Genomic DNA, 14,098 nt, shown 5'->3' on the forward strand with positions numbered 1-14,098 from the left:
CCAATGAGCGTGAAGTGGTTTACGAGCATGACGTCACCAAAAAGTATTAATAATCGGCCTCAACGCCCCCCCCCGACATATTTCGTTTTCCCTCCGTGAGGCAACGGCCGATAACTTGACAGCTACAACGATTACTTTTATCAGCGACATCCTAAAGGTAAATGTTATTGTCTTGCAATGTCGGTAATGTTCGTGAATTCGTTCTGTTAACTGTATATCCGGGAAACGCGTTTCTAAGTACAGACATTGTTTAGCAAACAGGCTAACCCGACGGCTTGCTAACGTTAGCGTTAGCTAAAAATAGAACAATGGAATCTCTTACCGTTGACGTTTCTAGTTAAACGTCACTGTTTCGTCCCCAAAGTAAAACAATACCAAGTCAATAAGCGAAAGGTTGGCTAGAATTAACCGTCTAGGTTGACTGTGTTTGACACAAAGTTGCCCGTTAGATACGCTTCGTATATGTAAGCTAATGTTGCTTGAGCTAAGTCGAGGCAATGTCGCCTGGGGGTGAAATGAGAAGCTGTGAAAATGGCGAAGTCGAAAAGCAAAAGCTGGCTGTCTGGGCTGGTGTAGGCGCCGAGTGTGTTGACGTTTCTGTCTTCTGGTTGCAGTGGGCCGCAATCGGTTAAATGATTTGTTGGTCGTGACTCAGCAACAGAAGAAACATCAACATTGAGCCGTTTTTACGATGACTTATTTTAGATCTCGCCGGCAGACTGATGTAGCACTGATAACGCACACAGGAGCGAACCCGACGCCTCCCAGTGGTCACAACCTGGGGGGAGGGGAGCTGTGTTGTCGGCTAGGTTAGCGTGTTAGCTTGATAATTAATTCCTGATTCGTAGAGTTTCTTGGCCACATTTGCCACTATTTAGACAATTGTCAACGATTTTAATCTAGGTTCTTTTTCCTGTACTTAGCAAATACGCCATGGCCCGTACCAAGCAGACCGCCCGTAAATCTACTGGAGGAAAGGCGCCAAGGAAGCAGCTGGCCACCAAGGCGGCGAGGAAGAGCGCCCCGTCCACTGGAGGAGTGAAGAAGCCCCATCGTTACAGGTATGTCAACTAAACTATAACATCCATCCAAAAAAATGGCCTACTGTAAATGTTTAAATATGGCACTAAAACGCTTTGTTGTCTAGGCCTGGAACTGTGGCTCTGAGGGAGATCCGTCGTTACCAAAAGTCCACAGAGCTGCTCATCCGCAAGCTGCCCTTCCAGCGTCTAGTGAGGGAAATTGCCCAGGACTTCAAGACTGATCTGCGCTTCCAGAGTGCTGCTATTGGAGCTCTCCAGGTAAATATGGCATGGAAGTAAAAAATTTTTATCGTCCTTGTGCTATCAGGGCAATATGAGTTGTGCTGTATGTGACCTTGATTATCGAACATGACTATTTTCTTTCAACAGGAAGCCAGTGAGGCCTACCTTGTGGGTCTGTTTGAGGACACCAACCTGTGCGCCATCCACGCCAAACGTGTCACAATCATGCCCAAAGACATCCAGCTGGCTCGTAGGATAAGGGGAGAGAGAGCCTAAGCAATTAGTGACAGCATTGTCAAGACAAATAATCCTATTTATCATACTTAACCATTTTGTGGACATTTTTATTTCTTGGGTATTTTTTTTATAAGTTTTCTTTGAGTTTGTATTTTTTTAGACTGGGACAAATCAGTCATTCCACAAACCAGGGTACATGTAGGATAGTTGGAAATGTTGTGTAGCAGGAATATCTGCCTATTCCATCATAAGTCATTACTACATATCACAGCCATCATACCACCCTCAAGTTCTTTGTGGGTATCAAACTCCTTCTGGGGATGGAGTTGTCTTCTGAGGATGAATTCTTCCATGGGGTCCAGGGTTGTCACCCATCTTCCATTTACCACAATATGCCAGCAGGCCATGCTCAACAGGTCTCACTGCAGTGTCAGACTATTAGCTGCTACAGTTGGTAGTCTGTGCTCAGTGACGAGGAGCATGGCAGATCCCCTGTATTTTTCTGGACTGCTTTTTACATGTTTTTCAACATAAAATCTTGGCAGCTACATTTAATACTATTTATGAAAATGTTGTCACATGGATGTCTTTCTATTAAAGGTCTTTATGAGTAGAAATTGTGCAGTTGTGTTATTCAAACAGTAATGCAGTGTGCCTGATTTGACAGTGTTTTCCATTTATTTACAACCACACATGAAGCAAGACTATCATACAAACCATTCAGTATGTTTGAAACCAGTAGCTGTAAAAAAACCACAACAATATTTTAATGTCTGTGGATAATTAATGACTTATAAATCACAATTATGTAAGAGTGTATGCCGTGCCTCACCAATACGACAGACAATGTCTTCACACTCTGTAATGGTGCTGGCTCTGAATGCCACACAGCAAAAGCCTGTCGACTGAGGAGTTTCTGGGGAGTCTCTGTGAACAGAGCCAATCATATGCTTAGATGACATCTGGGTCCAGCCAATGACAACAAACTAGGGTATTACATCACATGTTGATGGAGGAGAGTGACCAATACCAGGCCTGTATCAGCAGGGATGTATGGATAAGGTATGACAGAAACTACCCTGTTCAGATGGTTTTCTTGGTATTTGCTTCAAAGTCAATGGCAGGTTATGGAAATGTGATACTTACGCTACACAGAATGCAAATATTGTGTAGTTTGGTTGACCAAACCTCCCTACACATGAAATCTCTGGATAGTGATGCTCAAACAGCTCCTGATGAAACATGTGGAGCACATGTTAACGGTCATTGTCAAGCAACTGCAAAGAGGGAACACCAGTTATTACTTTGTGTACTTACTTACCAGTTTACTTCTTCTGTCTGTGCATGTCAAATGCGTTTCCTTCATATCTAAAAGCACCTCCTATGGGGGCAAATGACACTGATTGAGTGCATGTTGACACATCGACACATGTTTTGTAGAACATAATGACAGTCTAACAGCCAGCATGCCTTGAGGAGAGGGAGTAGTTTCATTACCTTGCTAGGCAGGTTTTTCTGCAACACTTGTGGGATGGCGTGCTGCAGCACCTCCTTGCCTCCAAACTAAGAATAAAACCAGATATGAGAGATGTATGTATACACACATACTGAACACGTATTAAATTATAAGGCAAGGCTTATTGTTTACCATCCCAATGTTTGTTTTTCCCAAGAACTCCACTATGTACACAATCCTGTTGAGGAGAGGTGAGTCAGTGTCTTAATGTCAAGGGTACACCTGGAAAAACGTTCCTTAAATATCTTTAAGGTTTCAGTGAGCAACTCGCCTCCCCTCTTTGAGACACTGTGACGGAGAGCTTCTCTGGTCCTTAATGGCTGACTGCTGGGAGGGAGCAGGACCAAGCTGCAGGGTGGGGTTCTCCACCCTCAGAGCCCGCAGGAGTTTGATAAGGGGTCGATACACTGTTCCATCCTGAGCCCTCCATCGCAGAACACTCATGGACAGAGGGCAGCCTTTCAGCCGAGACAGAACCACCCCCGCCTGGGAAAGTAGAGATGTATTGTAACTACATCGTAAGTACAGCTACTTCTAAGGCTTGTGCTGTAGGACATATAGACACAATTTGGAGAGGGGCAGATTTTTGAATGATGCAAATGCTTTTAGGGTTTGCCAAAAGTACAACATCATTATGTGTGTACATTTTTGCACCTTAGAATTCAGTTTTGGTCCTGTCGCTACTTCAACTGAGATCATGTTTTACATGTAAACAAGAAGAGTCCTGCACACCCACACAGGTTGGGTGCAGCTATGCTGGGAGTTGAGAAATGGCAGTATATTACATGTACTAATAAAAAGGATGATGTTTAAGTTGTTCCACCCTGACTGTTGCCACAAAACCTACAAGAGAATCAGGAAGATGTCTATCAAGCAGACACTGCACACAACAACACAGTCCTGAGAGGAAGTCTAATCAGACAGCGTAAGTGAAAACACCTTCTGAGCAGCAGCTCTAAAGAACCAAACAATGTCAACATAGGCCTTTTCACATGAGTCAGTCTGACATGTTAGGGAAATAGGAAAAGCACAGGTATAAATAATAAAATTAAGGATTACTGAACTCCACTTCGCTGCTTTATTTTCAGGGTCCTGGTTTTGTTCGTGTTGGCTCCCTGTCATGGCTTACAGGCTCACCCGAATAGAGCAGAGCCATTGTTAATGTTATCAGTAACACCTGTGCTTTTCCTGCTATGGAAGGTGAGTCAGGCCGGAAAAATGTCCAATGTAATGTAATGTCAATGTAAAACTCAGATCACTGCTCAGTTTCCTGTGTGTTCTGTGATGTGGTGTGCCTGACCTCAGCCAATGTAAACGCTTTTATTTACAGCAGCTGCACCACCTTGACACAGAGAAAGAGAAGTAATCTTCCTGGTTATCACTTGAGGATACCTGTCCACTTTTGGAATTCCTCAGTGAGGTCCCATTGATCTCATCAATGATGTCACCAGGACAGATAAACTTGTCGACGTGAGCCTGGCCACCAGGCATCAGGTCAAGGACAAAGACGCGCCCACTGAGATACCTGAGAGACAGATGGAGAGACAGACGGAGACGATGCAGCAGGTTGGACAGATGTATTCATGAGCATGTATTTAAAGACATTTCTTTGTAGAGGAAGATACAAACCTCAACACCATCCCTACCTCCCGACAGGGCACCACTTCGTATGTCTCGCACACCTGGAACCACATACAAACAATTAACATCTCTCATATTCCACTGAGTCCAGAATCCACTGTCTCGCTGCAATGTGTCTTCGGAGATTTTCCCATGCATTTCCAGGGATCAGAAAGTTCCACTGGCCACTAAAACATAATAATCTTGTTGTGATGTCGTCAGTGACTGAACAATAATCATTGTTTTTTTACCGGTAGGAGCCAGCTCTCATCTAGAAAACTGCAATTCTGTGGAAAGAGACCAGAGGTGGTTATCAGTGTAGTGATGTGAAAGAATAGCTGCTTTCAGCAAATGATAGTTGGCATTAAAGGAGTCAAGGTTATATTTTGGAGGAAGATCCTGGATAGCTTGAGCATACTGGAAATGGCCAGACAGCACAATGGCAGATTTTAATATTCAAAAGAACTGCTCTGACCTTCATGTCCAGTTTAAACTCCATGTGGGAGAGGACCAGCAGCAGTGACATGAAAGGCTCTGGAAGAGGGGGAACACTGTTGTTGATGTTGGACACTGAGTGGCAGCGGTGACAAGAATTTCCTCAAAATTTGCTCAGTATTTAGTGGAAACAATGAGATCAAGTAAAAAGCCTCACCCAGAAATTCCTCATTCCTGAGGATCGACACTGCCGGGCTGTACCACTGGAGGGGAGACAAACAGTAAGAACCAAAGCTGTTTTAGTCGATTAGAGAGACTTACTTACAGTTCAACCAACTCTATGGGCATATTTGATGGACACTTTTCCCAGAGCACCTAACAGCACCAGGAAAAAGACACCGATCTCTAAATATTTTGCATCATAGAAACAGTATCCGCTCCATGCATCTGACCTCCAGGACTCTGGGTGTGTGCAGCAGGTGTGTGATGAACTGTGGCAAAGCCTTGCGGCCGAGGGCCAGTCTGAGCAGGTAGCGGCCTCGGCCCTGAGCTGAGAGCAGCTTCCTGCAACCTCTGGTCTGCTCCACCGCCAAGGACAGAGCAGACAGCCTGCACACACACACATCAGCAGAGGCAACAACGTTTTCACATTAACTGTGTATTTATATTCATGTGGATTACAGAGCACAGTTATTACAAATGTTTCTTCCTATCAGGTAACACGTGCAGGATGGTGTTACCTGCCACAGGTGTCTTGGTGGGTAAGCTGCTCAAAACACTGCCAGTAGTCTCTGTGTACCAGACTGATGACTGGCTCTGCGGAGAGCAAACACACACTCAGTCCATTCTGCACAAGCATAGTCCACATGCAGCGCTCCAGTTGTTATAAGGATAAATTCAGCCTCACAATATTCTGATTTCACCAATAAAATCGTCTGAAGCACAAACTGATATCTCAAAATATGTAGTTATTGATGACAAGCTTGTAGCAATTTAGCAATTTATTGGTAAAGAACGATGCACTTTATGTCCAAATATGTTTTGTTTTACAGGGGAGGGATACATAATGGTGATACTGACGTTGGAGCCCCTTCCTCAGGACCAGCTCCAGGAGCTCACAGCAGGAGGCGAGGTGGGGGTTGGTGTCTGTCACCATTTCTCCATCTGATTGCAGGTTCAACACACACACTGGGAGACAGGAAAAAAACAAAACAAAACAAAATAACTGGCAGTGGATAACGGTGGCCACAAAGACACACGATTTTCATGCAACCTGCGTGATCATCGCCATTTCACACATCAACAGTGTCACAGAAGAAGCGTCGCAGGAGATGAACGATCTGTTTGAGGTGTTTATGTGTGAAAACAATGCAACTGAAATAGAGCTCATAGGATCAGACAGTCGTTTGCATTGGCCACAAAACGAGCATAACCGGACGATCAACCTGAAGCTGAACTATCGATCCAATAACATCACGTTTGCATGACGCATTTCTGATGGATGCTTACCTCTGAGAGTGCCGAGCAGAGGGTCTTTCGGTGCCATGTTGAGGGGCACAGCTGTGATCGGAGGTTGCAGTTGCCAATACTCGCACCGAGCCCGGCGATCACATGGTTATCACACTTCCGTGTATCTTACGACACACCTTCCCATTCCACAGTACCTGCATCAGACAGAGGGATTAAACACTGTGTGGTTTAGTTTGTGTTGGAAACAAATGCCAGATATATTATCTCACAGCTTCCAGGGCTTAACGGCTTGTAGATGCTCCCTGAAATGAAATGCATGAGATCGTGAGTGTGTATTGACGGTGGTGACGTCTGCTGTTCTGTTTTCAAACATACAAACCCCCGTGCTGCCTTCAAAGACCCACTACAGGCCATGTTGTCTGCAGTCTCACTTCCAAATCCTAAAATAACTCCAATTATAAAAAGAAGAAACTTTATCTGTATAGCACCTTTCATACAGGAATTGCTGCTCAAAGTGTATTTACAGAATGGACATTAAACAGAATGAATGTAAAACAAGATGGCGATGAGGGTGAAAATGAAAATAAAGAAAATATAGATATATAAATATTCAAATCTTTAAACAAACCGAAGGCGTGTCCTCCACCATGCCTTCGGTGCCTGCTGCCTGAGGAAAAAGGCCTTTCTGTGTGGAGTTTGCATGTTCTCCATAACATATACCCCCACTAAAAACATGCAAGAAGATCACCACCTGACCAATGGTGACGACGAGATGGTCAGACCAGGATGGGTGAAAAGCGGAGGATAAATTTCACCTCGTGTGCAGTGCAGTGTGCATGTGTGTGACGAATAATGGGGAAGGTCTCCCCCCGATTCTTCTTCTTCTAAATCTAGGCAAAAATAGAGTAGAATAAATTAAAAAAAAAAAAAAAAAAAAAGTGATCTAAAAGAACTCTTCGTGTGGTCAGGGTTAGCTTTCTGTAGTTCTCAGACACAACAGAATCTTTTTCCTTCTCTACAGATACTAATACAGTTTTAATTAACTTAACTTAACTTGGTTTTAATTAACTTATCTTGTCTTGCATCTTATTACACTCAGAACTGCTCTGAACAGATATTGAGCAATGGCGCCCTCCAGCGGCTGCTCCTCAGACTGCAGCTCAGCGCAGGCGGCGGCAGATTAGAGCGCGCGCTCCGTGTCTCCTGCCGCATTTGCAGAGTGGAGGAAACGGCGAGTCCCTGAAGGATGGCGGAGTACTGAATCTCTCCGAGTTTGGCGGAAACATCAAGGAGGAAACGTGTAAAGTTATCCGCGGAAAGGAAAATTCTCCCATAACAAGGTCAGAGTTCATTTTCTGTCTCACAAAACGTTCATTTTGCTAGAGAGAAGCGGTTGGACTGTGCCGCGGCAGAGGGCGTCATTAAAGAAAAGCATTTGTCTATCTGACAGCTACTGTTGTCCTTTGATGGAAAACACACCCTCGTGCGCACGAGAGCAGTTTACTAGTTCATCCATAGCATTAACATTAACCTGTATGCTAAGTGATACATTTTGATGTATTTGACAACCGAACAACTATACAGCTAATTCCTAACGGTCTTTGTGTTATTCTAAAATCACCTGTCTCCCTGGATGTGACGGTGTGTGTGTTTGCGTTTGTGTTTGTGTTTGTGTGTGTGTTTGCGTTTGTGTTTGTGTTTGTGTGTGTGTTTTGATGCTGACAGGCAGAGAAAGGTCCGTCAGTCCCAATATAGAAAGTCACTACCTGTGCAGCAGTGGCACCGGTGATAATCCTGGATTTATTCTAATCTTCCAGCTCTTCTCCACACACACACACACACACACACACACACACACACACACACACACACACACAGCTCCTCTGCACCCTCTGCCTTCACTGCCCAAAATCAGGGAAAATGTTGACACCTCTCTGCACACTTTGAGTCAGCCAGTGGTGTATCTCCCCATCGTATTTGCTCTGAAGTGCATTCCAGATTGAGAGATAATGTTTGGACTTAACCAGCTCTGCATGTCCTCCTCTTTCAAACACGTGTCCTGGCCTCACTGGGCTGAACATGGACCACTGGCATTAACTGAAAATGACTCAGTCAGGTCTCATCGGTCCTCACAGGTGAATCTGATATTGCTCACTTAAAGGCAAACTTTCAGCCTCGTCTGTCAACCCTTCAGCTTAATGTCTTTGCCAAACTCCCAAAAGCATATATGCGGTTCAGTCCTTGGAAAGTCAGTGCCAGCATCCTTTGGCTCCGCTGCCAGCCCTACATCGCAGAAAGAACAGCAAATCCCCTCAGCGCATCAAAGTGGCGTGCAGGGGCGGACTGCTGAATCAACAGCAATCTGGTCCAACAATCCCCCGCACCCTCCGCAGCGCTTTGAAAGAGCTCTGCGCTGCTGCCTCAGACCTCCTTGGGAATAAATTTCCAATTTCAAGGCCATGATCAAGATGCATCGACCCACACACGTCAGGAAATCCTGTTACTGTGCAATATTTTTCGCCTGTTTCTACATTGTTTCAGCTCACTTTGTGGCTTTGAGTGGGTGGGCTGTCTCTTTTCACTCCTCTACCAATGCGTGGGTCCTCTTTTCTCTCCTCCTCCTCCTCCTCCTCCTCCTCCTCACCTAATGATAGCTCAGAGTGCCTAATAATGAGCTCTCTGTGGACTTCCAGTGCAGAGCTGTGATGAAAGTCCTGCAGTGCCCCTCTCTCTCTCTCTCTCTCTCTCTCTCTCTCTCTCTCGCTCCCCCTCTCTCTCTCTCTTCACACATACATACCTTTTGCTACCTCTGATAAATTACACATTTCTGCTCTCTCATCGATTTGTGTGGACAACGGGAGCCCAGTCAGCTGCACTTCAGCTCCAGCTTCTTGACAGAGTGAGTGCCAGCGTACTAAAGCTTTTTATTATTGTACCACAGGGCATCTCCCTCGCTCTCCGGCTGCCAGCATGATGAAGGACTGCCTGCAGTTCCTTATCGAGCCGGCCAAAAAGCTCAAGATCCGACTTAAGGTATGGGTATACGACTGTTCTCTGTTCTCTGTGTGATAGTGCAATATTTGCTGCAAGTGCTACGTTTTGTGCACCTTGCAAAATGTGCATCGGTTTTTGTTTTTGTTTTTCCTCCTTTTTATCTTCTGTTTCTTCGCTCCAGGAGTCTCGTAAGCGAGTGAAACTTGAGAAGAAAGAGCCGCTGGTGGAGAGTCAGTTGTTTATTATGGAACTGGCCCGAGAACTCAACAAAATTTGCCAGGTAAGCTCTCCCTCTCTGTGCTTTTATCCTGTCACAGACGAACAGTACGTGTCATCTGCAGTGTCTGTTTTTACCCCAGAGGTCAAACATCCTCGCCCACATCTGGACCAGTGAGGACGTGTGGCCGGCCAGTGTGTGTCGGGATTTCATTGTGGAATGGGCTGCTGTGTTGGAGAAGAGTGTACAGGTATGTATGTACTGTTCATGTCATCAGTAGCTTGATCAGCTGGTTTCCGGACGTTCTGCTTTTCGCTTTAATTTAGGGCTGCAACTTTGAGTTATTTTCATTATTGATCAATCTGCTGGTTGCACTAGTGAAACGTGTCCATCCAGAGTCCGAGGTGACATCCTCAGATGTCTCATTTTGTCTGACCAACAGTCCAGAACCCAAAGATATTCAATTTAATATGATATAAAACTGCACTTTTTCACCATCTTTGCACAAAAATGAGCCGATTCTAAAGAATAGTTGCTGATTATGCCTCTGTGGATCGACTCATTGTTGCAGCTCTGCTTTAATGTGTGTGTTTCTTGTTCAGCCAAGGATCATCCTGTGTGACTACCAGTATGAGAAACCAGAGAAGAAAGACTGGAAGGGACACCTCCTGTGCATGCTGGAGGCAGGGGGCGAGTGCGACATGGGGCCCCACAAAAGAGTCATCATGGACTGGACGCGGGAGATTAAAAGCAGACCTCAGGTGACGAGAAGACGGTGGACGTTGAGCATAACGTGTGCCGGCTTTTTCTTCTGGGTGGCTGGTTGGTGATTAAAGTCTGACCCAGTTCCCTCCTTGCATCTGATAAAGATGATTAAGCTAAACCCTGCCCTTGACAATCATCCCATCATACTCAGAGCTGTGCTGGAGCTATGATCACAAGTTAAACACTTCAGTTAACACTGGCCGTGCTCACTGTCCTTCCAGCCCACCGTCTGGCCGGGCGAGCCCGTGCTCATGATGCTCGACGACCTGGAGTTCCAGTGGAAGAGGGGCCGTCTGCCCAACCTGCTCCCAGCCATGGAGCTCATTATGCTGGCCGTGCTGAATGCCGACAGCCCCGTCAAGGTCAGGACGTCTGTCACAATATTTGATTATATTTTCTCCACTTGAATCTGTCACCAGTGGCAGGATAAGCAGAATGCTAATTGAATTTAATGGAAAAGCTAAACGCATTGAAAACATGATGCATTTGCATGATGCTGTCAGGTCGGTAGTGTAAACAGTGTGAAGCATTATGTGTACCTGCTGCATGACACCCAGGCAGGCTAATCTCTTCATCTCATTGTTCACTGCAGCCTGCTTTGTCTTTATTGTCTGCCTTTATGTGTGTGTGTGTGTGTGTGTGTGTGTGTGTGTGTGTGTGTGCTTAGGAGGACGTGACAAAGCAGTGGCTGGTGAGAAAGCAGAGGAGCCAGAAGATTGGTGAGTGCATTCAGCATATCTCTTGTTAACTTTGGAAAGTGTTCAAGATAAAGAGCAATCATCAAAGCCCCACCTTCAAAAAAGAATGAAATTATAAAGCAGTCAGGGAGCATTCAGGACAGTGGGAAGCATGTGTGCACACAGCAGCAGCATCGACTTCATCAACCTCCTCAGCGGGAGTGAAACTTGATGAGTCATTAGATCTAATCACGATCGATATGTGATTAAAGGATAGTGCGTGAAAGCAGGTGGAGAAAGGAGCGCGTGGGGGCATTTGGGTGATGAAAGAAACTGTGGATTGTCTCCTTCTAATCACACTAATCACTTTCTTCTTTCAGACGCTGTCCGCTACATCCCCCACAGCGGTGAGTAGAAACCCTGAATTACCCTGAAACCTAATCACTGTGTTACCCAACAATGTGTAAACCCAACAATAAATAGATTTTAAATACACCAATGCATCTTATGTTCTTAACCTGAGTTGGCTGACTTCTGATGTCTGTTCTGTTATACTATGATTACTTAACTAGCTGGTGGGTTGGTTCATCATCTGTCACTGGCTGTTTACAGTTTAGTCAAAAATGGAAATCTTCAACAGTTGTAAATTTGGGTTGGTGAGAGATCCATAATGTCAGTAATTTGATAAGTTTAGTTCACTGTCCAGCCCTACTATCAATTACTTATTTATTGTTGATCAATTATTTATCAAATACAACACAATTATATAACTCACTTTAGCACAATTGCCTGATAAATCACAAGTCCAAACCTGAGTTAATGGATATTTTTGGCCACAGAAACAAGCTGTAAACTGAGAACTTGCTATTTACACACCCAGCAGACACAGAGCAACATTAGCATTCATTTGGGGCGTTTCCACCAAGCTCTGTAGGAAATATCTGGCTCTTTAGCGGCGAGACGCTGCTCTGTGCTCACCTGCTCACTGCTGGTTGGTGCTGGGCAGGTGGTGCACACTGGGTTTATCACACAGGGTTTATCAGGTGATAATTCTCTGTGGGTTCATCACGATAAGCGACTCCTTTCGCTTCATACAGACTCATTTGATCTATTGATGATATAAAAATCTTGAATCTAGCGTCTTTAAGGAGTTTCTGTTCTTTTTCTTTGCAGTGTGGAACTGGATTTGTGATGCTGCAGGTATGAACACCATTTAAGTCATCTCTGTTGCTCATTATCTTCTGTCACATTTTACACTTTGTAATCTTCCCTCCTGGTCTGTAACCCCACAGAGGAAGTGACTCTGGACTCGGACTCAGCCAACCCAGACCTGCTCATCTCCAGCGATGAGAAGCGCATGCGGTGCGGCCTGGAGCGTCGGGAAGCCCCGCGGTGCCAGCGGCGCTTCGACGGCTGGTGGTGTGCCGCAGCCCAGGAGGGCTACAACTGCGGGCGCCACTACTGGGAGGTGGAGGTGGGTGAGCGGGACTGGCGGCTCGGTGTGGCCAAGGCGTCCGCGGTGAGGCAGGGCTTCCGCTCACTCAACACAGACACGGGCTACCTGACCCTGCGTCTGGAGAGGGGCACAGATCTGAAGGCCCTGACGGTGCCCGCCACCCCGCTGTCACAGAGCGTGGTACCCAGGAAAGTTGGGGTGTACCTGGACTATGAGCAGGGCCAGCTGTCTTTCTATGATGTGGAGAAGCGCTCCCACCTGTACACGTACAACGAGAAGTTCACAGAGGAACTGTACCCCGTGTTTGGGACTGTGGAGGTGGTCAGAGAGCTGGCGATAAGGCCTGCAGACGTCAGACAGGCGTGCCTCTGCCCCGGGCCCTGCCTCTGGAACTGAACCGCTTAACACACATCAATTACTCCTCAGTCCCGACTCTCAGCAACCCCCAGAGTGTGCGCTTTTCTTCCGGTCCATTATTTAGTGAGTTTGAATCAGGTGTGCTGTCTGTGGACTAAAAGTGTGGCTCTTTGTGCGGGTTGCCTTCTGAGATCAGGAACAAGAACCGCCATCATTCCACATTCCACTTTCTGTTACTCTGCCTTCATGGAGACAAACCGTGTTTTACTATGTGTGTTTTAAAGATGAATATTTTCTGGCTGTCGGGTCAGCCTGGTTTGGAGCTGAATGAAAATGTTTAATTCACGCATCTGATAAGGTTTGAGAGGGTTCACAAGTCTGAAAAACACCCACATGGAACCATATAGTGAATAACAGCCAGACTAGAGGTGCAGTGAGAAGGAAACGTATTTTTATGACTTTTTTTATTACGTAGAGATGAAAAAACTTCACGTTATAAAACCATGAAGGACGTGCGGCGAGCTGCTCAGAGCCTCAGTGCAGCTGCTGAGAGCCGCGTTGATGCATGTGAAGAGTTAATTCTCTGTTTGCTTCTTTGTCTCAAGCTTCCTGCAAGCGTTTTCAGGCATGAGCTTGTTTTTGCAGCTGTGTTTTTGTTTCTGTGTACAGTATTGAGATATCAATGCTTTTCTCCCACCAGACATCAATAAATGAAGTGGAAATGCTGCGTCTTGTCTGAAGTGGTCCCATACAGATCGAGAGAAGAATTCAAATCTCACACGAGTTTATTTCAAATCTTTATTAAGTGCACAAAACTGACATACTGAAAAAGAAATGATGCAAAAAAAAGGAAGTGACACAACAAACAATATGATCAAACGTACGTGAATTCTTAACCGAGTGTGTTTTTGGTGAGAAATTCATCCACATCGGGTTTTTCTGACAAAAATATCCTCTCAGAATATGTTTTACAAAATCGACGAAGTGAGGAGCCGAAATACAGTAGAACTTGCATTGAAGCAATTACAATCTTTCTGTCTTTACATACCATTTCTATAAAATAAGAAGTTCGAATGTGATCTACTCAAA

At 45.3% G+C, this 14,098-nt stretch overlaps 3 protein-coding genes across 8 annotated transcripts; 2 read left to right on the forward strand and 1 right to left on the reverse strand.

Moving 5' to 3' along the window:
• Positions 1-65: 65 nt before the first annotated feature.
• LOC143338622 (histone H3.3A) lies at positions 66-2,119 on the forward strand. Its single transcript, XM_076759161.1, has 4 exons — positions 66-157; positions 924-1,061; positions 1,148-1,301; positions 1,413-2,119. Exons 2-4 carry the CDS (start codon positions 934-936, stop codon positions 1,539-1,541), a joined length of 411 nt encoding a protein of 136 aa, XP_076615276.1. The 5' UTR covers positions 66-157; positions 924-933; the 3' UTR covers positions 1,542-2,119.
• Positions 2,120-2,157: 38 nt separating this feature from the next.
• On the reverse strand, positions 2,158-9,233 carry LOC143338620 (uncharacterized). 6 transcript variants are annotated; one of them, XM_076759159.1, is made up of 17 exons: positions 6,813-7,125; positions 6,583-6,737; positions 6,154-6,261; positions 5,814-5,889; positions 5,526-5,682; positions 5,291-5,336; positions 5,114-5,172; positions 4,890-4,925; positions 4,648-4,700; positions 4,411-4,543; positions 3,290-3,504; positions 3,151-3,196; positions 3,000-3,065; positions 2,824-2,883; positions 2,649-2,734; positions 2,335-2,429; positions 2,158-2,244 (listed from the first exon to the last, which is right to left on the reverse strand). In XM_076759159.1, the coding sequence occupies exons 2-17, from the start codon at positions 6,617-6,619 to the stop codon at positions 2,210-2,212; spliced, it is 1,308 nt and encodes a 435-aa protein (XP_076615274.1). In that variant the 5' UTR covers positions 6,620-6,737; positions 6,813-7,125; the 3' UTR covers positions 2,158-2,209. The 6 variants fall into 6 exon arrangements, with proteins under 6 accessions (XP_076615274.1, XP_076615272.1, XP_076615269.1 ...); XM_076759157.1 differs by lacking the exon at positions 6,813-7,125 and adding an exon at positions 8,474-9,233 and having other exon boundaries at positions 2,158-2,429; XM_076759154.1 differs by lacking the exon at positions 6,813-7,125 and adding an exon at positions 7,172-7,322 and having other exon boundaries at positions 2,158-2,429.
• On the forward strand, positions 7,726-13,736 carry LOC143338621 (butyrophilin subfamily 3 member A1). Its single transcript, XM_076759160.1, has 10 exons — positions 7,726-7,883; positions 9,485-9,576; positions 9,719-9,817; positions 9,897-10,004; positions 10,357-10,515; positions 10,741-10,881; positions 11,187-11,238; positions 11,577-11,603; positions 12,370-12,396; positions 12,489-13,736. Exons 2-10 carry the CDS (start codon positions 9,514-9,516, stop codon positions 13,046-13,048), a joined length of 1,236 nt encoding a protein of 411 aa, XP_076615275.1. The 5' UTR covers positions 7,726-7,883; positions 9,485-9,513; the 3' UTR covers positions 13,049-13,736.
• Positions 13,737-14,098: the final 362 nt, after the last annotated feature.

The sequence above is a fragment of the Chaetodon auriga genome, chromosome 20 (assembly GCF_051107435.1).
Source record: "Chaetodon auriga isolate fChaAug3 chromosome 20, fChaAug3.hap1, whole genome shotgun sequence".
Classification (NCBI taxonomy): Eukaryota; Metazoa; Chordata; class Actinopteri; order Chaetodontiformes; family Chaetodontidae; genus Chaetodon; species Chaetodon auriga.

Coding starts and splice junctions, on each gene's coding strand:
- LOC143338620 (XM_076759157.1), bottom strand. CDS start 6,619: ATGGCACCGAAAGACCCTCTGCTCGGCACTCTCAGAG. Junction 4,926..5,113: donor AGTTTAAACTGGACATGAAG/GTCAGAGCAGTT, acceptor CTCTTTCCACAG/AATTGCAGTTTTCTAGATGA. Junction 2,430..2,648: donor ATATTTGCATTCTGTGTAGC/GTAAGTATCACA, acceptor CTCTGTTCACAG/AGACTCCCCAGAAACTCCTC.
- LOC143338621 (XM_076759160.1), top strand. CDS start 9,514: ATGATGAAGGACTGCCTGCAGTTCCTTATCGAGCCGGCCAAAAAGCTC. Junction 10,516..10,740: donor AGATTAAAAGCAGACCTCAG/GTGACGAGAAGA, acceptor CTGTCCTTCCAG/CCCACCGTCTGGCCGGGCGA. Junction 10,882..11,186: donor ATGCCGACAGCCCCGTCAAG/GTCAGGACGTCT, acceptor GTGTGTGCTTAG/GAGGACGTGACAAAGCAGTG.
- LOC143338622 (XM_076759161.1), top strand. CDS start 934: ATGGCCCGTACCAAGCAGACCGCCCGTAAATCTACTGGAGGAAAGGCG. Junction 1,062..1,147: donor AAGAAGCCCCATCGTTACAG/GTATGTCAACTA, acceptor TTTGTTGTCTAG/GCCTGGAACTGTGGCTCTGA. Junction 1,302..1,412: donor CTGCTATTGGAGCTCTCCAG/GTAAATATGGCA, acceptor TTCTTTCAACAG/GAAGCCAGTGAGGCCTACCT.